Genomic DNA, 24,668 nt, shown 5'->3' on the forward strand with positions numbered 1-24,668 from the left:
CCAATTCATGGATCGAACCTGGGTCCCCCACACTGCAGGCAGATTCTTTACCATCTGAGCCACCAGGGAAGCCCCTCATCAGATATGTATTAAGTGCCTATAGATCCATGGCACTGTGCTAAGTTCTGGGGAAATAGTAATGAGTAAATTCAACATAAAGTTGCTCTTTTTATCGTAATTTTGCCCCCTCTCCCTGCCACAAAGACTTTACTAGAGAAAAAAATATATACTGAGGAGCTAACAAGAGTATTCTGATCATTTGTCAGCCACTCATTTTTCCACTCAACAAACAAGCTGTTACGGTCTGATTTTGTGCTCCCTCAAATGCCTATGTTGAAACCCCTAAGCTCCAAGGTAATGGTTTGGAGACAGGGTCTTTAGGAGGTAATGAGGGTAAGATGAGGTACCCTAATGATGGGATTAGTACCCTTATAAGACACACCAGAATGCTCGATCACTTGCTCCCTCTCTATGCCATGTGAGGGCACAGTGGGAATGTGACTGTCTGTAAGCCAGGAAGAGAGCCCTTACCAGAAACTAAACTCTAAAGATCCTTGATGATAGAATTTCTGTCTCCAGAATTGTGAGAAAATGAATTTCTGCTTAAGCCGCACAGTGTATGGTGTTATGATGTGACAGCCCTAGCAAATTAACACATGTGTATTAAGCTGAAGGACTGATGCTGAGGCTCTAATACTGTGGACACTGATTCGAAGAACCGACACATCAGAAAAGACCCTGATGATGGGAAAGATTGAAGGCAGGAGGAGAAGGGGACGACAGAGGATGAGACGGTTGGATGGCATCACCGACTCGATGGACATGAGTTTGAGAAATCTCTGGGAAATGGTGAAGGACAGGGAAGCCTGGTGTGCTGCAGGCCATGGGGTTGCAAAGAGTCAGACATGACTGAGCGACTGAACAAGGACTACTGAGCTTATAGTAAGGCCCTGTGACTGTAACCCTCACCCTTAAGGAACTCCCAATCTCATGAGTATCAGAAATATAAACAAAGGAATACAATATGGTAGCTGTAGCAATTGGAGGTGTGGTCTAGAGATAGTGTGGTCTAGTGATATAAAGGGTGGTGTGATCGACTCTGCTTGGATGGCTCAAAGAAGACGTCTTCTCAGAGAAATTACGAAATTTATTACAAGTGGAGGTAAGGTGCCATTACCAGGTTGCTCTGGAGTGTGTACATTATGCCACCACCACCACAATGCGCCAGTTCCTCCACATCTTCTCTGCATGGGGGACCATCAGTTGAGAAATTTTAATAGACCGATTCACAAAATATTTACTGAGAGCTTACATTGTATCAGACATTGCGTTAGGATGGAAAACATCATTATAGAGTTCAAATGAATGTTTTTAATGACTATATTTGCACATGTTTTATATCTGGGCTTTATTATTTATTTCTCTTGATTCTTAGTTCAGTTCAGTTCAGTCTCTCAGTCAAGTCTGACTCTTTGTGACCCCAAGGACTGCAGCACGCCAGGCCTCCCTGTCCATATTTCTGTTATTGCGTACTTATTGTTATGGGCTGAATGTTTGTGGCCCCAGTGAAATCGAGTATTTCCTGCCATATCAATAAACAAGGATGTCACAGCCACCAGCGATTCCAAATGTGAATTTCTGAGCCTGAAGGAGTCCAGGAAAAACAATGTCTGCTATCTGGCAGCCATCAGCCACTCCCCACGGTTAGCACTGGCCCCAGATTGCTGAGATGCATATAAAAGGAATGATTTCAGTAAGACCAGACTCTTGCATCTTTCTATACACAGAAAAATGCTAAATTCCTTAACTTGAAATATCTGGTTTTCCTTAATTAACTGTAACCTTTTGATATTCAGACCACCTGCCCCATGTTGCAAACTTCTATGTAACCTGACTCCCCCACCCCCAACAGTTCTCTCAGGGTCACTTGAGATCCTATCTCTGGGGTTTGAAGTCCTAAAAATTCCCACCAAATAAAACAACACTCAACTTCTAGGTTGTGACTATTTTTTTAGTCTGCACTCCCAAAATTCGTGTTGCAGTCCTAACCCTGCCTGTGATGGTACTTGATCTTCCCAGCCTCCAGAACTGTAAGAAATAGATGTCTGTTATTTAAGCCACCCAGCCTATATGGTTAGTGGCTTCCCTGGTGGCTCAGATGGTAAAGAATCAGCCTGTAATGTAGGAGGCCTGGATTCGATCCCTGGGTCGGGAAGATCCCCTGGAGAAGGAAATGGCAACCCACTCTGGTATTCTTGCCTGGAGAATTCCATGGGCAGAGAAGCCTGATGGGCTACAGTCCATGGGGTCTTAAAAGAGTCAGACACAACTAAAGTGACTTAGCGCACACGCACACACACACACACACACACACATATACCTGATGGGCTACACAATCCATGGGGTCTCAAGAGTCAGACACAACTAAAGTGACTTAGCACGCGTGCGCACGCACACACACATACACACACACACCTGATGGGCTACAGTCCATGGGGTCTTAAAAGAGTCAGACACAACTGCACGCACACACACATACACACACACCTGATGGGCTACAGTCCATAGGGTCTCAAAAGAGTCAGACACAACTAAAGTGACTTAGCGCACACGCACACACACATATACACATACACACACACACATACACATATACCTGATGGGCTACACAATCCATGGGGTCTCAAGAGTCAGACACAACTAAAGTGACTTAGCGCACACGCACACGCGTGCACACACACACACACACACACCTGATGGGCTACAGTCCATGGGGTCTCAAGAGTCAGACACAACTAAAGTGACTTAGCACGTGCACACACACACACACACACATACACATATACCTGATGGGCTGCACAATCCATGGGGTCTCAAAAGAGTCAGGCACAACTAAAGTGACTTAGCACACGCACACACACACACATACCTGATGGGCTACAGTCCATGGGGTCTCAAGAGTCAGACACAACTAAAGTGACTTAGCACGCGCACACACACACACACATATTTTTTCCATTATGGTCTATTATAGGATATTGAATATAGTTCCCTGTGCTATACAGTCGGACCTTGTTGTTTTTCTATTTTATATATAATAGTTTGTATCTGTTGATCTCAAACTCCAAATATGCTTCCCCCACCTCATCTCCCCTTTGGCAAACTTAAGTTTGTTTTCTACATCTGTGAGTCTGTTTTCTAAATAAGTTCTTTTGTATTGTGTTTTAGATTTCACATAAGTGATAATCATATGGTATACGTGATATCAGGTATAAGTGATATCACATATAAGTGATATCATTTTTCTTTTTCTCCGATTTACTTCATTTAGTACGATAATCTCTAGGTTCATCCATGTTGCTGCAAATGGCATTCTTTCATTCATTTTTTAACAGCCTATGGTATTTTCTGATAGTTAAGCTGACCAAGACACTTATCTACTGAGGTATTCTTATAAACTAACTTACACTTCTGCTTAGTTTCATAAAGACTTAGCCAGATTACAGGGTTTTAATGTTTTTATCACTTTTATGAAGTTTATGTGATAAAAACATTATGATTTTACATGTCTTTATATTATCAATAACTATGATAGTATAGACAGCAGAAATATCTACCGAGTACTTACCATGAGCCACTGTTTTGGATGTTGTCTTAAGATGCACGTTAAGATGTTGGTAAGTTAGTGCAGTCTACCTGCACTCAAATAATTTATATTCTGGAGAAGGAACACACTCAAAAAAAAAAAAAAGAAAGAAAGAAAATAAACATATACACCAATTTCAAATTCTAACAGCAGTTAAGAAGAAACTATTGAAGGAGGAAACAGAACAGGCTCTATCTTGAAAGCAGGACTCTGTCTAGGGCCGGACTGTGGACTTTGAGCTGTATGCCCAGTATCTATGGAAACGACAAACCGACTGGAAAACCAGGCCCCTGGAAGGAAGAGCCTCAGGGCTCTCCGTTGCCTAAAAGAATACCCTAATTATCTGTGTAACCGAATAGAATCATATATTCTACTATGCTTATTGGGGTATGACCACAGGCCTATTGATAATTGTCCACTATTAACTACCTAGGCTTAAGGCATATGAATCACGGGTTAACTTTGATTGTATCTTTCTTTTTCCTTTGTTCAGACTAGTTTCAGGGAAACTTATACACTTAGGATATATAAGGTTTTCACAAAAAACTGCTCGGGATCCTTGGCTAAGAGGAGACTCTGCCTTGGGCCCACTGGTGTAATAAACTGCACTCCACTATCTGCATTGTTCTGAGTGAGTTTGTTTCCCAGAACATGTGGCTACCACACTATAATAGGATATAGACAAAAGAGGGAAATGACTTTGGCTAGAATTATGAGGAAAATCCTTTATGAGAAGATGACAATTGAGCTGGGAGTTTAATGACTGAAGGCAGCCATGTCAAATCCTGGAAAGAGCTTTTCAAAGAGAAGGAATAGGAAGTGCTGATGTGCAGGAACCACTAATCCTGGTTTGCTTAATTAACTTGAAGACCAGCGTAGCTGAAATGTAGGGATTAAGGAAGTGAGTATAGATGAAATTGGAGAAATAGGCAGGGACCAGATCATGAGGGACTTTGGAAAGGGAATGGAAAGCCATTTAGATTTTATTCAAGTAACAGTGAGAAGGCCTTGGAGCATTTTTAGCTGTGGGTAGAGAGAGGGGCGTGATTAGATTTATGTTTTTGAAGATCTGTCTGTTCTTTGGATAATGGTCCAACCATGTAAGTGGAGAGAAGCTAATTATTTACTACAGGGATCCAGGAAAGATATAATAGTTTAGACTACAATTGTAATAATCATAGAGATGGTGAGAAATGGATAGATTTGAATACATTTTGATGACTTGCTGATGAATCCATCAGAATTTCAGACTTTCTAATTCTGTACATCTGGGGAGAGCCGAGAAAAGTGCTATTATACCGAGTAACCCAGGTGGTTCTGATGAATGTTTACCAGAAGTATACTGGGAAAATACAGTGTAAAGGACTGAGAATACACTTGGTGTTTCTTTCAATGAACAAGAAAAATGATTTTTTAAAAAATTAATTATTGTCATATGTTTGAGAAATGAACAGACTTTTCATTTGGTAAACTGATTCCAAATTTTGAGGAAAGTTAATGAAAAAAACTGCCATGGCAAAAATGAATATCACTTCATGTTTCTAAAAGACCAGTCTCATTTTGACTTGCCATCCCTTCTTTTTCAGATATTTTAAAAATCTTTGCCCTGTAGACCGCAGCTTCTCTTATCAACTTTTCTTGGCTAGTACCTCCGTGGTTGGCGTTATTATATACTAAAATCCAGTTCTTTTCTACTTGAAATCCCCCCTTTCCAATGTCTTGAAATTGTTGTTGTTGTTCAGTTGCTAAGGCCTGTCTGACTCTTTGCAATCCTGTGGACTGCAGCGCGCCAGCCTCTTGTGTCCTTCACTGTCTTCCAGAGTTTGCTCAGATTCTTGTCTATTGAGTTGGTGGCGCTGTCTAACCATCTCATCCTCTACTGCCCCCTTCTCCTTTTGCCTCCAATCTTGTCCAGCATCAGGGTCTTATCCAATGAGTTGACTCATCAGGTGGCCAAAGTATTGGAGCTTCAGCATCAGTCTCTCCAGTGAATTTTCAGGGTTGATTTCCTTTAGGATTGACTAGTTTGATCTCCTTGCTGTCCAAGGGGGTGGCCATGACTTGCTGGAGCAAATGAGATGAGTGGAAATGACCTGTGTAATACACTGTCCCGTCCCTTGTGGGGAGGGGTGGCTGGGGAGGCACATGGTGATATACAAGTACCATGAGATCAAAGCAAGCTGAATTCTGAGGCTGGAGAACTGCCAAGATTCAGTTCTTGCCAAGGTCAAGAACTGCCAAGATTCAACTGCCAAGGTCAGTAGACTTTGGGTGAAGACTGAGACTGGGGGTTCTTTGTAATCAAAGCATGGAAGCATGACCTAATCTATCTTGACCAATTTCTATTTCAACTTCATTGTGCCTTTCTTTTTGACTGCACCATGCAGGATCTTAGTTCCCTAACCAGGGATCAAATCCAAGTCCTCTGCAGTGGAAACAGAAGTCTTAACCACTGAACTGCCAGGGAAGTCCGCATTTTAAATGGCTGCTTTGGGACAATAATTTTCCCTCATCAAGACCCATGCATGGCCTTCTCTGAAGCCTGCAGAATTAAGATATCAGATGTTCTAAACATAAGGTAAAAACTTAATATTTCTTAGGTTTGGGATCTCAGACATAGGTGTGTCCCTCTGTCACAGTGAAAAGGAAAAAAGAGGAATGAGTTTTACTTTCTTTTCTTTCCCGAGAACAAAAAAGATAAGGAGAACAGTGAGCAGACTTGGTCACTCCTAGTTTTTACTTTAACTGTTCCTAATCTGTATAGTCTGTAACTAAATTTGCTTTGCTCAAAATTAACCTACTATGTAAATTACATCCTGCACCTATCACTCCCTAACTCTGCATGAGCTACATTCTGTGCCTATTATTAACTCTATGCTAATTACATCCTGTACCTGGTGCTTACCTTTACCACAGACCACCCTTTGTAGTTTTCTTTTTCCATTTCAGAAAAAAAGGCCATGGTACAATAAACCAGGACAAATGGACTCAATGACTGGGCTACCGGACTGCCAGGCCCAATTACCAGGCTACCTGACGCTAACTATGACTGTTCTGAAACAAAGCAAGAAGAATGCAAGATCTTTATTACTCTGAGCCCTAAGACTATGAGACCCAAGTTATATAAAGTCTCTCGGTTCCCCTAGCGGGGGATTGGAGATGGGGGAGTGGGGGAGGGCAAGTTCCTGAGGCACTAGCCTGCTGTTTTCCCCTCAGGCTGGCTGAGGATTGAAGCCATTCTATTTCCTCTAAACTCTGTTGCCATATTTTTTATTCAGCTTCAGTGTACAGACAAAGCCGATATTTTCACATTAACACCTCTATTTTACCTTATTTACTTCAATAACTATAACCTAAGTGATAAAGGTTAAGTCTTCCCAAACCATTCTGGGTTCCCAATATCATTCAGGATGTCACTCAGAAGACAGAGGTCATGCCCTTAAGACCTGTGTTCTGGCCTGTGCCTCTTGTGAAGAATCCAAAAAACTTTCCTGTGTTTTAGCATATTCTGAACTGGAGCTATGGCCACCCAAAGCTTAATGTGTATTTAGCAGGGAAGAGGATACACAACATTCATCTTCATCTGGCTTTTTAAATTTCAGTGGAGCCCCTTGGAAGCAGAACCAATAATAAATCCCATGGTGCTTAGCATTACTTTGACTTAAACCAGGGTTTCTCAACCTCACTACTACTGACATTTTGGGCAGGGAAATTCTTGTTGTGAGGGATTGTCCTGTGTATCGTGGAACTCTGAGTAGCATCCGTGGTCTTGACCCACATCCTGGGCAATAGCACATCCCCGTTATGACAACGCCAAATGCCTTTAGACGTTGTCAAATGTTCTGAGAGGCACAATTGCCTCTGACCAGGAACTACTGGCCTAAACGAAGGTGTATTTCTGTGATAGATATTGTTGAATGATGACAATTTAAAAATATCAGGTTTAAAAGCATGAAAAGGGTATTAAATGTAAAACATTATCAAGATTCCTTTCAAGAACAGACACAGTAGAGGGCTTTCCTGGTGGCTCAGTGGTAAAGAATCTGCTTGCCCATGCAGGAGACATAGGTTCAATCCCTGATCAAGGAAGATCCCACAAATAGTGGAACAATAAAACTCGTGCGCAACTATTAAGCTTGTGCTCTAGAGCCCGTGCGCTAAAGGAAGCCACCACAATGAGAAGCAGCCTGTGCACTGCAACCAGACCCATGGACTGTAGCCCACCAGCCTCTTCTGTCCATGAGATTTTCCAGGCAAGAACACTGGAGTAGGTTGCCATTTCCTTCTCCAGAGAATCTTCCCAATCCAGGTCTCTTGCCCTGCAGGAGACTCTTTACCAACTGAGCTATCAGAGAAGCTCATAGAGTAGCTTGGCTCCCCATAACTAGAGAAAAGTCCTTGAAGCAAATGAAGACCCAGCATAACCAAAAAAAGAAAACATACACTGTAGATATTTTAATGAAAGCAATGGTCCTGCCATTCTTTATTTCTCACAATAATACATATTTACAGAAGAAAAAGAATTGTACGTTTTAAATTCTGATCATTATACAGATTTTTTGCAGTTGAATAAAAGGATGACTCTCTTAGTGACCTTTAAAAGTAACTTCAATGCTAATCGAAGGTACTAATTATATGTTAAACACGTTTAATAACCGTTGTTAAGCTCACTTGAAAACACAAGACTTTTAGCACCCAGTAAAAGTAATAAAGCATTATCATTTGAGCTAAGACCTTTTAAGAGATCTGACTTAGAAGTATCTTCATCATAGATGCACAGTCCAATTTCTCAACATACGTTTTAGAAACTTGGGAGAAAAAAAACGTTAAAGGAAAATCTCCATAGCTTTTTTAAGAATCATATGTGAATCAGTTTTTCCCTCAAAAGGCCTTGAAACATTGGCATCTTGAGGTGCTATTAAAAAAAAAAAAGAACAAGATTTTGTTATTAATCAAAAGCTTCAAATACTGGTTTTCATTTTTTAAAACAATGTATTATAAATTTTTTTTTAATAAAAGGTTAAAGGCACAGTGAAACAATGACTAAGAGTTGCACTTCACTATTTTAGAACTCGAAATAATGCAAAAGACAAAATAATTTCGGCGGCCAGCACCTCATTTGTCCTGTAGGGGGCAAACTTCGGAAGATAGTGAAGGACAGGGAAGCCTGGAGAGCTGCACTCCACCGGGTGTCAGAGTCAGACCTAACCCAGCGGCTGAACAAGGGGGTAAATTCATCGTAAGAGGAACCAAGAGACAGGATGCAGAATTGCTGTACTGAGGTTTAACAGTGGCAGGTGACTTAAAGCTTTACTCACAATACAGTTTTTAAGTTTAGAAGTTTTTTCATGTTTTACAGATTTAAGGATACCTTTGTATTGCTCAGAATTAACCAAAATTTATTTTCTGGTTAGTAAGTACTAATACTCAGAAATATATTCTTTTATTTTTCAGGGATGAGATTTTTCAGTCTAATGATCATCTCCGGGAAGTTCCTCTCCTTTTGTCTTTGTTGCCCAATAGGTTTTGCTTTATTGGGTGACCCGTCCAAACTGCAGGAAGAGAGGTCGTGAAACCTCAAATCTGTTGTCAGTTGTTAGCAGCTGTGAAAAGCAAGCTTGAAGCCAGTATCTAAAACAGGAGGAAGTGACTTCCCTGGCGGTGGCTAAGACTCTGTGCTCTCAATGCAGAGGGCCCAGGTTTGATCCTTGGTCAGGGAACTAGATCCCATATTCTGCTACTAAGAGTTCAAATTTTGCAACTAGAGAGTCTGTGTGCTGCCGCTAAGACCCAGTACAGCCAAATAAGTTAAAAGAAAAAGAGCAACAGGGAGGAAACAAGGCCTGTAGATTTCATCCAGGTTTATGCTTTTCTCATCATCTTGTTGTGGATGGCAGAACAGTAAACAAGGTTTTGAGGAAGTAATGGAAAATTTACCACAGAAAATTTAGGGGAACATGACTATGACTACATTTATACATAAGGAACAAAGAAGTTTATAAATAATTACAATAAAGAAACTAACTATAATAAAATAATGTTTTATCCTTAGGAGTTGAAATCACTAGTCTTTATAACTTCTTTGCTTGGATGGAAATATTCCATATCCAGACTTGTTAAAGAGCCAAATATGAAAAATGGAACCAGCAAAGGAGTGGTGGCAAGCACTAAGCATACAGTTACTTGAAGAACTAAAGACTAGGTGGAGGGTAGAAGGGAGACAGTATTGTAAATTACACCAATATATTCTGAATTTTGTTTTTTTTTGGCTGTGCCATGTGGCTTATGGGATTTGAGTTTCCCAAACAGGAATTGAACAAGGGTTCCTGGCAGTGGAAGCACAGAATCCTAAGCACTGGACCACCAGGGAATTGCCTGAAAACGCTGATATCGTACAACTTTATTTATTTATTTTTTAGTACAACTTTAAAAACTAGGAGATTGAGGAGAACAAATGAAAAACATTTTTAATTGTTCCAGCTATCATAACGGTGGTGGTTTATTAGTGCTGTTATTCTGAGACTGCTGCATTTGTAAGGCAGTTGAAGAAAACAAATAATTGTGGGATATTCCTATGTCCTTGAAAATCTGGACTCCCAGTACAGAAAAATAAAAGACACAAATGTAATAGAAAGGATTAGGCAAAAACCTTGCAGTACTTAATTTGATTTGGAAATATCAAAATAACTCATGAAGTGTTCTATCTTAGAGAAAAAAGGTATTCTTAGCTCTCTCCTAGAAACAATAACCAATCTAGCCACAACAAATCTGACAGTCCCAAATATGGTTTTGAAGCACTATTTCTCACTGAAAGGAACCAGGCTTCTTAAGAGAAATGGCCGATTCCAGATCTGGTGCAGAAAACATACAAGTTGAGCCTGGAATATTTTGTCACAGGAGACTACAAGGAAGTCATTAAAGACTGCTAGAGTAGTGTCGAAAGGACTCAGAGTCAACTTGATAAGGCTCCCGATGACCAAAAACAGGACAATTTGAGCTTTAATAGGGCAATAGTCAAAATGGATTAAAGTCCATCAAGTATGTTTGAATCCATGAGTTCACTACACTGAAAAAAGTGATGTACAGAAGATGATAGAAAACAAGTTTATAAGCCTGAAAATTGATAAATCAAGGAAAAGATTCAAGTATTTTTCTTTTCCTCTATGAACTTGACCATTGGTTAACCAAACAGTAGACAGGGGGAACATCTCTTTATATATAAAAATGTTCCAACTAATAAATGAAAAAGAAACGACAGAAACTCTAACCCACAACAAATCAGTGGATCTAGGCATATCCATTTCAGCTGACATCAGAAAAAGAGCGAACCAGACATTCTCTGCCCTCTGTTGAAATAATACACCATGATCTATATAGTCTGGTCAAAGGTTGAACCTGAGTCTGGTCAAACCTCTGGATCCATGTATCATATCCAGATGACAGAAGAACATGCTGAATTGAGCCATGAGTATGCTATTAACAAAATACAGATAGTTGGGTATGTATAAGACCAGGTTCTTCAACAGATAAATTTTAAGGGAAAGAAAGAAGGGGGAACCCACAGATTAAAAAGAGACATTAAGAGATATAGCTAACAAAGCAATTTTAAGTGAGTAAGATTAAAAGCTAGTATTGAGATACAGACTTGGGGATAAACTAAGAAATACAAGGAAGTGAGTACTGTTAAAATCAATGTAGTGGTTACTTCTGTGGGGCTGGGGAAGAGAGTTGTTAACTTTGACAGGACACACAGAGGACATCCAAAGTGACTGGCAGTTCCAAAAGACTGTTTCTTTACAATAATGAAATAAGCTATACATCTTCTATTTGGTTTTCAGTATTTGTTTAATTTTTCTAAAAGATAAAATAAAACAAAACAAACAAAAAATCAAAGCCCTTAGGATTTTCCACTAAAAATTATGGATGGGAATACTTCTACTGTAAATCTCAGCTGATGGTTCTTAAGAAGTTGCCTATATTATAGAAATTTTTCTAAATAATAAGCTACAAATATTTGAAAAATATAATATTAAATTCTAATATGTGCATAGTTATAAAAAGTCAAAGCACTAAGTATACATTCCTAACATGAAATTACAGTATTGTTACAGTATTATGTTATAGATTTGGTTAAATGATGGTTGTTGACTTGCAAAATTTTCCTTTCCTACTCCCATACAAGGTTATTGGTGTGATTCTATTAGTTGTTAGAACATGAGCACTGGAACAGATCTCACATTTCCTTGAGTATCCACACTTTGTTTCACTCTCCATAGAACAAAGATTAGTTATCTTGTCCAATCATAAGAGTAGTTATTAGTATGTAACATTACACACAACGTCATCCGATTTGCAAATAAAGATCCTTCACCCACATACTCAGCCTTATATTCTCTTTCATGTATTAATGGCAGATGGAGAATTTTTTGCTGTTAAGTGTCTAAGAAACTCAAGAACGTAAAACAGACCTAAGTCATCAGTGAAAGCAGTTTTAAAATGCGATACAACAATAGACATGGACGAACATATAATGTGTTGTACATTTTTCTGCCCATCAGACATTGACAGCTTTCCTACGATTTTTCAAGCAGCATCTTAAAAAAAAATGGTGCAATTGTACAGTCTCCTTCTCTTTTCTTTTAATACAGTTATGCAGTATTCGAGTGATTCACGTATTCCAGAAGTGACCGGTCTAAGACCCTTTGGATAAGAGCTTCCTCAATTATATTGAAATCCTACAGTAAAGAAAAAAAATTAGAAACATACAGTCAGACATGACAGTTTTCAGCAACTCGAGGATGAATGTTAAGACAATGCCTCAAAAAAAAAAAAAAAAAAAAAAGACAATGCCTCACTTTGCCAAGTAAAGCCCTGAATTCAATCCCCAAGTTTCCATACACACACACAAAAAACTCATAGAACCCAGGACTTTTGCTTTGGGGCTTGTGCATTTTCTATTTCATTTTCACTATCAATTAACTAGCTATCATTATTAATAAAAGTCTTGATCTGGAATTCAAAGTTTTTTATCTGATCTAACTATAATAGTTTTTAGCCAGTATTACAAATCCGGGTCAGAGTGCTATGCTCTACATAAACATGTAATATGGAGTGAAGTTAAGACACTCCCATAGGATTCACCATTCCCAGTAGTACTACTGAATATCTAGTTCTGAAAAAAAAAAAACGTTGGAAACAAAACACTCTTTCTCCTTGCTTCCTTATGGTCAAAACTGAATTCAAAACTTTAGGTCAGCACATTCTGTAAATAAAACAAAAACTAAGAGTCCTATCTTCTGCAACCCGTCTCCTCTTCACCAATAAACTAAGAAAATAAAATCTTTATTGGAAGTTCACTCTAAAACATAAAAGCAAATAAATAAAACCCACAAGACAGTCATAAAACAGAGCAGAGCACAATATTTGGACTTAATGCCAGGTTGCTGTTCAGCAGGTAAGTCATGTCTGACTCTTTGCAACCCCATGGACGACAGCATGCCCGGCTTTCCTGTCCTTCACTATCTCCTGGAGTCTGCTCAAACTCATGTCCATTGAGTTGGTGATGCCATCCAACCATTTCATCCTCTGTTGCCCTTTCTCCTCCTGCCTTCCATCTTTCCCAGCATCAGGGTCTTTTTCAATGCCAGGTTGTTCTAAGTCAATTTATTAACCTTTGAGCATCAGATACTTCATAGCTAAGTAAGGATAATCATACAGTATGCATTTCACAGAAGTTGCTACCAGGAACGAAATGAGACAACTTGCATAAAATGCCTAGCACAGTACTTGGTAGTTGAGGAAACAAAAAATCAAAACAAAGAACACTGTTTTGACTTCACTTCCACATCTAAGAATGTGATTTTGAGGGGGTGGAGAGTATTCTCACCAAAGTGACCTCTTCCTGGCCAGCCCCAGGTCATACTGTGAATGATCTTGAAGAGAATGGACTGAACAATGAAGAGTCAGAACAGGTACGGAATCAACCTGGCTTTTAGAATATCTCATGGAGCTACGATAAATAGAGGAACCCCTACGCGTTATGAAAAATGACGACACGTGGCTCTCTTGAGGGCTTGTGTGACTTCGTGGCCAGAAAAGAAATTATTTGAGAGATGGAGGAGAGATTATGAAGCCTCTGTGGTGTGGTCTGTTCATTCTTCAAGTGGTCCTAATATTTCCATTTACTCTCTCCCCATCTCTAGTTTGCCTAACATCCACGCCCAACCTGAGTAAATCTCTTGACATACATCATCTCATTTAATCCCCACGAGAGCACTTGGAAACAGTATGTACTTTGCTTAGTCCTCACTTTAACAAATGAACAAACAGAGGCTCCAAAGTTAAATACCTTGCCCAAGGTCACAAGTTGTGACAGGACTGTTACTGAAACCCAGATTCCTTGTGTTGAATCTGGATTATCATCCGGGGCACACCAGAATGCATGGAGACAATTTCCAAATGATACCCTTCAACAATTATTCAATTCCATTTAAATTGCATAAAAAGAAAATAGTCAAAATCATGTGAAAATTATATATAAATTCAAATTTAACTCTTAACATTTCAGGTATTTAGATAGACGTAACAATAAAATGTACCATTTAAGAACATGGCTATGAATGTCCCCATGATAAGCAATCCCCTTTGCTGAAAGGGACTCATGGGACAATGGATCACTCTCACAGGAAAATGCATGGACCAAAGCAGAACAATAGCTATGCTAAATGCAAAAAAGCAAAATGGCTGTCTGGGGAGGCCTTACAAATAGCTGTGAAAAGAAGAGATGCAAAAAGCAAAGGAGAAAAGGAAAGACATAAGCATCTGAATTCAGTGTTCCAAAGAATAACAAGGAGAGATAAGAAAGCTTTCCTAAGTGATCAATGCAAAGAAATAGAGGAAAACAACAGAATGGGAAAGACTAGAGATCTCTTCAAGAAAATTGAGATACCAAGGGAACATTTCATGCAAAGATGGGCTCAATAAAGGACAGAAATGGTGTGGACCTAACAGAAGCAGAAAATATTAAGAAGAGGTGGCAAGAATACACAGAAGAACTGTACAAAAAAGATCTTCACAACCAAGATAATCATGATGGTGTGATCACTGACCTAGAGCCAAACATCTGGAATGTGAAGTCAAGTGGGCCTTAGAAAGCATCACTACAAACAAAGCTTGTGGAGGTGATGGAATTCCAGTGGAGCTTTTTCAAATCCTGAAAGATGATGCTGTGAAAGTGTGGCACTCAATATGCCAGCAAATTTGGAAAACTCAGCAGTGGCCACAGGACTGGAAAAGGTCAGTTTTCATTCCAATCCCAAAGAAAGGCAATGTCAAAGAATGCTCAAACTACTGCACAATTGCACTCATCTCACACGCTAGTAAAGTAATGCTCAAAATCCTCCAAGCCAGGCTTCAGCAATATATGAACTGCGAACTTCCAGATGTTCAAGCTGGTTTTAGAAAAGGCAGAGGAACCAGAGATCAAATTGCCAACATCCACTGGATCATTGAAAAAGCAAGAGAGTTCCAGAAAAACATCTATTTCTGCTTTATTGACTATGCCAAAGCCTCTGACTGTGTGGATCACAATAAACTGTGGAAAATTCTGAAAGAGATGGGAATACCAGACCACCTGACCTGCCTCTTGAGAAACCTATATGCAGGTCAGGAAGCAACAGTTAGAACTGGACATGGAACAACAGACTGGTTCCAAATAGGAAAAGGAATACGTCAAGGCTGTATATTGTCACCCTGCTTATTTAACTTATATGCAGAGTATATCATGAGAAACGCTGGGCTGGAAGAAGCACAAGCTGGAATCAAGATTGCCGGAAGAAGTATCAATAACCTTAGATATGCAGATGACACCATCCTTATGGCAGAAAGTGAAGAGGAACTCAAAAGCCTCTTAATGAAAGTGAAAGAGGAGAGTGAAAAAGTTGGCTTAAAGCTCAACATTCAGAAAACAAAGATCATGGCATCTGGTCCCATCAGTTCATGGGAAATAGATGGGGTAACAGTGTCAGACTTTATCTGGGGGGGGCTCCAAAATCATTGCAGATGGTGACTGCAGCCATGAAATTAAAAGATGCTTACTCCTTGGAAGGAAAGTTATGACCAACCTAGATAGCATGTTCAAAAGCAGAGACAGTACTTTGTCAACAAAGGTTCGTCTAGTCAAGGCTATGGTTTTTCCTGTGGTCATGTATGGATGTGAGAGTTGGACTGTGAAGAAGGCTGAGCGCCAAAGAATTGATGCTTTTGAACTGTGGTGTTGGAGAAGACTCTTGAGAGTCCCTTGGACTGCAAGGAGATCCAACCAGTCCATTCTGAAGGAGATCAGCCCTGGGATTTCTTTGGAAGGAATGATGCTAAAGCTGAAACTCCAGTACTTTGGCCAGCTCATGCAAAGGGTTGACTCATTGGAAAAGACTGGGATGCTGGGAGGGATTGGGGGCAGGAGGAGAAGGGGACGACAGAGGATGAGATGGCTGGATGGCATCACCGACTCGATGGACGTGAGTCTCAGTGAACTCCGGGAGTCGGTGATGGACAGGGAGGCCTGGGGTGCTGCGATTCATGGGGTCGCAGAGTCGGACACAACTGTGTGAACTGAACTGAACCTTTAGCTTGTTTTATCATTTCTGATAATGGGAAATTGAGTCATAAGTATCAGAACTCTTCATACTGTATCAAATTTTTCTTTCATCTTAAGAAAAATTCTGACTATAATGAGAATGGCTATGAGTTGGCCATTATTGATAGGTAGCTGATCAGTACACAGAGGTTCATTATATAATTCTGTCTACTTCTGGATATGTCTAAAATTTGTTCATAATAATTTAAGTTGAAAACATTAAATAAACATGAGTTTTGTATTTTATAAAATTTAAATTAAAAATAGAGCCCGTGTATCTCACTACATTGATATTGTATCTGTTATTGGTCATTCAATGTATTATAAAATGAGTGCAAATTCTCTGAGCCATTTCATTACTGATATGATCTTCTCTCAGTTAATGTTTTTAACTTCATAAAAATTATAACTATTTAGTGGGAGGCATTAAAGTAGAAATTAACTGGAAAGTGAAATCTGGGTCTTTATACAATGGCTGATTATTTATATCAAAAAGAAAATGATTTTGTCTAAAGCAGGTAACTACTCTTAAAGTAGTTATATAAAATATACACATTTATAATATATATGCTTATAAAACACTGTTTTTATGTTTCCTCCTTAATACTAATACTTAACACTGCAGCTATATATGCATTTTTCCTCTATAATCTTATAGTAAGACTTCTTATATTAAGAAAGGTAAGCTTAATACAGCATAAAAATATAATGTAGAAGTAAGAAAATATACTTACTAAGAAATCATCATAAAACAAAGTGTGACTGACTTGCAAATGTCTTATTAAGCTGCCATTGAAGCTGCTTCGATTCTCATTAGGTACTAAACGGCAAAGTGGACAGAACTGGAAATAAACAATATCAAGAGTTCAAGAAAGAATTTTAAATAATCATTTAAAATGATTATTTAATGTCAGAGATAAAAAATTAAATAACCATTCAACAAAGTTAATTTTAATTTTATGAATCTATTGGCCATACCCTGGTTTTATGTTTTAGAATTATATAAATATTAAAGCAATATAAACAAATAAAATTGCACTTCTTTCTTCATATACATTTCTTGTATATAAAGAGTATAACTATTTGTTTTATACTTACCACTTTATTATTTAAATAATATTACAGTCAGGAGGTGTGCCATAATTTAGTTACCTACCTCTTGCAATACTAAAGTTCTTAGGTATGTGGATATGTTGCTATTACAAATTACATTATCTACATTGCTATTGTTATCACAAATTATATTATCTATAATTATATATCAAATTACATTTTTGAGGGGATTATTTTATTAAGATAAATGACTATAAATGGAGCTTAGAAGGCCAAAGTTATGAACATTCATGGTTCATAATATATACTATATATGATACATGCTTATAGTTTTATATTACCACCAGCAATATAGATTCTAATACACCAGCATCAGATATTAGTATTTACACATATTTTCCTAATTTAATAGCCACGAATGGCCATCTACAAAACCTTCTCATTTTGAAATATTTATAAAGCTCAAAAGAAACGGGAAAATAATGCAGAGAGGTACCATGTCACCATCACCCAGCTTCCCCAAAACGTTACTTCTTACATAACTATGGCACATTGTCAAAACCAGGAAACTGGCAATTAACTAGACAACATCCGACTTAGATTTCACCAGTTTTTGCATGAATTCATTTTCTGGGGTGTGTATATATATTCTATGAAATTTTATCACACATATAGTCATATAACTACCAACACAATCAAGAAACAGAACTGCTCTCTCACTACAAAAAACTCCCTTGTACTGTCCCTTAACTTCTTCTCTCCTGAACCCTGGCAACCATGGATTTGTTCTCTAGATCGGCCTTTTTTTTTTTCTCTTTGCCTCACTGCCTGGCATGCAGGGGTCTTAGCTCTCTACCAGTATCCAGAGTGCACCCTTTGCAGTAAGCTGAGTCTTAACCACTGGACCCCTAGAAAAGTCCCACAAATGGATACTACTCTTATCACTTAAGCAGATACTTGCAATACAGCATAGCAAGTGCTATAATCAAGATCTGAACAGACAACTGTTCAAGACTGATAAGGGAATCATTACTTTTTTTTCTGAGAAGTCAGGAAAGGATTCAGCCAAGTTGCATGCAGCTGGTGACAGTCTTGAAGAACGAGTCAGCCATAGCAGAGGAGAAGCACCACAGGCAGGGAAAGCAAAGTGGAAAAAGGCAGGAAACCCTAAAAGGACCGGGCCTGCTTAGGCAACGGGAAAATGCTCAGTGAAGCTGGAGACAGGGCATGTTGTGGGCAGCCGCGGGAGGAGAGTTTGGAACAGTAAGTTGAAACCAGTACTAATCAACATACACTCTTCTGAGAAGCTCATGTGATTTCTATTTGCCCCATATCGAGTCAGAGGAACAGAGATGACTAAGCCTTGGTCCCATGATTAAGGAGCTTTGAGCCCAGTGGACGGGAAATCTACAGAAAACCTGGAATTTCAAGCAAAGTAGTTTTTGTCTTCAGTCTGATGTTAAAAGAGAACTAGTGGAGGCATCAGACTTCAGGTGTATAGACAATTTAGTTGTGTGACTGAAGAGACTTTCACCAGAAAGACACTACAAAACAATGGGTGACAGTCTATACTACTTCAAAAATTTCTTCTGTTTCTTGAATTGGGGAATTTGACACAAGGAAGGAGAGGGTAAGAATAGGAAAGGGAAAGAAATGGTAAAGTGAGAGACTGATGATCATGACCTAAGTACCTAAGTGTTCACCTACACTCTCCCTAAGGTTGTTCTTGTTTAGTTGCTCGCTTGTGTCTGACTCTTTGCAACCCCATGGACTGCAGCACTCCAGGCTTCCCTGTCCTTCACCATCACTTGGAGCTTGCTCAAACTCATGTCCATTGAGTTGGTGATACCATCCAACCATCTCATCTTCTGTCATCCCCTTCTCCTTCTGCCTTCAATCTTTCCCAGCATCAGAGTCTCTTCTAATGAGTCAGATCTTCGCATCAGGTAATCCAAGTATTGGAGCTCCAGCTTCAGCATCAGTCCTTCCAATGAATATTCAGAACTGATATTCTTTAGAATGGACTGGTTGGATCTCCTTGCAGTCCAAGGGACTCTCAAGAGTCTTCTCCAACACCACAGTTCAAAAGCATCCATCCTTCGTTGCTCAGCCTTCTTTATGGACCAACTCTCACATCCATACATGACTGCTGGAAAAACCATAGCTTTGACTGTACAGACCTTTGTTGGCAAAGCAATCTCTCTGCTGTTTAATATGCTATCTAGATTTGTCAGTTTGTCTTCCAAGGAGCAAACATCTCTTAATTTGATGGCCGCAGTCACTATCTACAGTGATTTTGGAGCCCAAGAAAATAGAGTCTATCACTGTTTCCCCATCTATTTACCATGAAGTGATAGAACTGGATGCCATGATCTTCATTTTTCTGAATGTTGAGTTTTAAGCCAACGTTTTCACTCTCTTCTTTCACTTTCATCAAGAGGCTCTTTAGTTCCTCTTCGCTTTCTGCCATAAGGGTGGTCATATGCATATCTGAGATGACTGATATTTCTTCCGGCAATCTTGATTCCAGCTTGTGCTTCATCCAGTCTCAGATTTCTCATAATGTACTCTGCATATAAGTTAAGTAACCAGGGTGACAATATACAGCCTTGACGTACTCCTTGCCCTATTTGGAACCAGTCTGTAGTTCCATGTCCAGTTCTAACTGTTGCTTCTTGACCTGCATACAGATTTCTCAGGAGGCAGGTAAGGTGGTCTGCTATTCCCACCTCTTGAAGAATTTTCCACAGTTTGTTGTGATCCATACAGTCAAAGGCTTTGGTGTAGTGAATAAAGCAGAAGTAGATGTTTTTCTGGAACTCTTTTGCTTTTCCGATGGTCCAGTGGATGTTGGCAATTTGATCTCTGGTTCCTCTGCCTTTTCTAAATCCAGCTTGAACATCTGGAAGGTCATGGTTCATGTACTGCCTTGGAGAATTTTGAGCATTACTTTGCTAGCATATTAAGTGAATACAATTGTGTGGTAGTTTGAGCATTCTTTGACATTGCCTTTCTTTGGGATTGGAATGAAAACTGTGGCCACTGCTGAGTTTTCCAAATTTGCTGGCATACTGATTGCAGCACTTCCACAGCATGATCTTTTGGGATTTGAAATAGCTCAGCTGAATACAATCACCTCCACTAGCTTTGTTTGTAGTGATGCTTCCTAAGGCCCACTTGACTTCGCATTCCAGCATGTCTGGCTCTAGGTGAGTGATTACACCATCATGGTTATCTGGGTCATGAAGATCTTCTTTGTATAGTTCTTCTGTGTATTCTTGCCACCTCTTCTTAATATCTTCTGCTTCTGGTAGGTCCATACCATTTCTGTCCTTTACCGTGCCCATCTTTGCATGAAATATTCCCTGGGTATCTCTAATTTTCTTGAAGAGATCTCTAGTCTTTCCAATCTATTGTTTTCCTCTATTTCTTTGCATTGATTGCTGAGGAAGGCTTTCTTATCTCTCCTTGCTATTCTTCGGAACTCTGCATTCATATGGGTATATCTTTCCTTTTCTCTCTTGCCTTTCACTTCTCTTCTTTTCTCTTGTAAGGCCTCCTTACAAGAGAGGAGGCTACTTGTAAGGCCTCGTCAGACAACCATTGCCAATTTCCTAATGTCAGGTCATCCTTTACTATCTCTCTTTACTCAGATATGCTCCCAGACCATACCACTATTAATAACCAACAATTTTACAGCATACATCAAAAGATACTGGCCTCAAAAAAACAGATTCATAGAGAAAAACTTACTGGTTACTAGTGGGGAAAAGGAAGTGGGGAGGAGCAACATAGAGGTAGGGGATTAAGAGATACAAACTATTATGTATCAAATAAGCTACAAGGATATATTGTATAACACAGGGAATATAGCTAATATTTTATATTAACTATAAATGGGTATAACCTTTACAAGTTGTGAATCACTATATTGTATACCTATAATTGTAACTTATATAACATTGTACACCAACTATACTTGAATTAAAAAAAAAAAACAGATGTTGGCCTCATCTCAGTATGGACTTGATCTGATGGTGAACGCAATGGGTAAATAACAGCCACCATATTAGAAGCTACCACCAACTTCAGTCCTTTGGAACATCTGTTACAATGGATATCCAGCTCTGTCTGTGGTTCAGATTAATCCCCACAGCAGCTCAGTCAATTGAAGAACACTTTTTATATAATGGTAAATACCATTTGGGGAAGAAGTTAAAGATAACTGAATCCAACACCAAAAGAAAAGAGTCATGCAATGAAAATAATTATGGGCAAATCTTCAACCAAAATTAAGGTACAAGATTGAACACCTAATAATAGGAGTTTGGAAGCAAATCTAATGAAGATTTTCTTCCTTCCAAAACATTTATGCATGTACGTTCCCACTGCTCCATCAAGCTACAGATATTCTGAATGCCCACAGTAGTAAATTGCTGTGGGGATTAGGGCTCAGCTTTTGTCAATGTAGTTTTTAATTTCAAACCAAACGAAGTCCTGTCCCTTCTCACAAGGAATGAATCTCAGGATCAAGGCAGAAAATAAAACTACCTTTGAACCTGGGTGGATGGAACTATGATTTTTACAATATCCTGTTTTTCATATCTCTATATCCTACTATAGCTAGGTTCTCCACCAAGAGCTGGACACGCAATGTTAAACAAAGAAATTATTAATAAATTCTATGGCTTCATGAAGCTATTAATTTGGAGGGAGAGACAGACACAAAATAAACGCACAACATACAACTGTGATAAATGAGAAAAAAAGCAAGAGCTGAAAATAATTTTGGTGTCAGAGAACTGAGATTTAAGGTGAGTTCTGAAGGATAAATAAGAACCAACCACTGAAAGAAAACACTGGACAAAGAGGATAGCCAGAACGTGGGGTTCTTGCTGAAATATCTTCCCTTAATATGATAAAATACTAAATTTCTCTCAAGTGGTCTCATAATTCAATCTGAAGCATGCTGTATCATTTGCCTCTTTTAAGTCTAATATTCCATAGATATACTTTCAAAAAAATGCAGCAGAATATAGTTAATTACTGTATCATGAAAAGGACTTGTTGAAACTTCTTGATGTTCTTAACCTACTACCCTAGTTTGCTTGAGCAACTCAGAAACAAAGGATTAGTTGCTTGTGGCTTGATTTTTGAATTATCTAATTCTATCTGGAAGGCAGAATCCTTTGCCCAAATCTCTAACTATCTTGAGACTACTTATATCTGCTAAGTCAGATGACATCACTGACCTTATCTGCAGGCAAACCTAGCAATTCAGTCCTTTAAAGCAGTAATTCCTCCTTAAATGCTACATTCCATGCCAATCCAGAGGCAGTCTTGGACTCAACCCTCCTTGTCCAAGGACTTCCTTGGGGTATTTTCACATATGTGTCCCCATTAGTGCTGCCTCAGTGCTGCCACAGGATCTGCCTCCAGCCTTTTCATAACCACAGGTTTAATCTGACTTCTAGTGGCAAAGTGAAAGTCACTCAGTTGTGTCCGACTCTTTGTGACCCCATGTACCATAACCCACCATGCTCCTCCAAGCAAGAATACCTGAGTTGGTTGCCATTCCATTCTCCAGGGGATTTTGCCGATCCAGCAATAGAACCTTCATGTCCCAACTGCAAGCAGATTCTTTACTGTCTGAGCCACTGGGGATTGGGGCTTATCTTAACCTTGTACACTCAAGCATGAAACACTAACAGAGGAAACCTGAAGATCTTCTGTTCCAGTAACCACTTTTACACAGCCCTAGTGTTTTACAGAACCATGACTTTTCTGAACAATCTGCTCCTGCCTTAAGCCAAGGCAGCATCCTTCCCAGCTTGGGTTCCCCAACTGTGAGAGTACGCAGCTTCCTCTAGGAAATCTGCTCTAGCCTTGATTTGATATGGCTGCAAACATCACCCAGTACCCAAGCATCACCACCTGATTCTTTTACTACCCTGCAGAGCGAGATACCTGGGTTCAGTCCCTGGGTTGGGAAGATCCCCTGGAGAAGGGAACGGCTACTCACTCCAGTATTCTGGCCTGGAGAATTTCATGGACTGTATAGTCCATGGGGACACAAAGAGTTAGACATGATTGAGCGACTTTCACTTAGGCTTTTTAACTACTAAATTCCACAGGCAATCTGATCCCATGATTCCTGATTATTTCTGTCCTTACGGCAGTTTTCTTCAGTGACTTCTATGACCTCTAAATAATAGAAGACCCAGCTTCCACGGGCCACCTTCAATCTGATGGCCAAACTGAGCAGCACATGGACGGGATTTCTGCTGGAGTAAGTATACAGTACCAATGGATAGACAAGTAAGGTGCCTGCCCCGAATGGATGCTATAGTGCTGCCCACGGTCAAGAATGCCTAGCGTTCCTCCAGTCAGACCAGCACCTGGGCACTACTAGTCATGGCTCAGGCTGCATTGATGATATCTCCTTCATAGGGTTGCTGGGGGAAGTTAAAGAGGCACTCAGTCAGTTCTGTTCAGTTGCTCAGTCATGTCTGACTCTTTGTGACCCCAAGGACTGCAAAATGCCAGGCTTCCTTGTCCTTCACCAACTCCCAGAGCGTATTCATGTCCATCGAGTCGGTGATGCCATCCAACCATCTCATCTGCTGTCGTCCCCTTCTCCTCCTGCCTTCAATCCTTCCCAGCATCAGGGTCTTACCAATGAGACAGTTCTTCACATCAGATAGCCAAAGTATTGAAGCTTCAGCTTCAACATCAGTCCTTCCAATGAATATTCAGAACTGATTTCCTTTAGAATGGACTGGTTGGATCTCCTTGCAGGCCAAGGGACTCTCAAGAGTCTTCTCCAACACCACAGTTCAAAAGCATCAATTCTTGGTGCTCAGCTTTCTTTATAGTCCAACTCTCACATCCATACATGACTACTGGAAAAACCATAGTCTTGACTAGACGGACCTTTGTTGGCAAAGTAATGTCTCTGCTTTTTAATATACTGTCTAGGTTGGTCACAGCTTTTCTTCCAAGGAGCAAGTGTCTTTTAATTTCATGGCTTCAGTCAACATCTGCAGTGATTTTGGAGCCCCCTAAAATAAAGACTACCACTGTTTCCATTGTTTCCCCATCCATTTGCCATGAAGTGATGGGACCGGATGCCATGATCTTCATTTCCTGAATGTTGAGTTTTAAGCCAACTTTTTCATTCACCTCTTTCACTTTCTTTAGTTCCTCTTCGCTTTCTGCCACAAGGGTGGTGTCATCTGAGTATCTGAGGTTATTGATATTTCTCCCAGCAATCATGATTCCAGCTTGTGCTTCTTCCAGCTCGGCATTTCACATAATATACTCTGCATATAA

At 39.5% G+C, this 24,668-nt stretch overlaps 1 protein-coding gene across 2 annotated transcripts in view; it reads right to left on the minus strand.

The window, feature by feature from the left end:
• Positions 1-8,097: 8,097 nt before the first annotated feature.
• The window catches only part of RNF125 (ring finger protein 125), a 47,474-nt gene continuing 30,903 nt past the window's right edge, over positions 8,098-24,668 (minus strand). The window contains exons 5-6 of one of the 2 annotated variants that reach the window (NM_001205859.1): positions 17,018-17,125; positions 11,944-12,381 (exon numbers count right to left, since the gene is read on the minus strand). In NM_001205859.1, the coding sequence (NP_001192788.1) occupies positions 12,295-12,381; positions 17,018-17,125 (195 nt within the window). In that variant the 3' untranslated portion in view covers positions 11,944-12,294. Of the gene's footprint in view, positions 12,382-17,017; positions 17,126-24,668 lie in introns of both variants that reach the window. The other variant, XM_005223982.5, reaches the window with a different exon arrangement.

This window comes from Bos taurus, chromosome 24 (genome assembly GCF_002263795.3).
Source record: "Bos taurus isolate L1 Dominette 01449 registration number 42190680 breed Hereford chromosome 24, ARS-UCD2.0, whole genome shotgun sequence".
In the NCBI taxonomy this organism is placed as follows: domain Eukaryota; kingdom Metazoa; phylum Chordata; class Mammalia; order Artiodactyla; family Bovidae; genus Bos; species Bos taurus.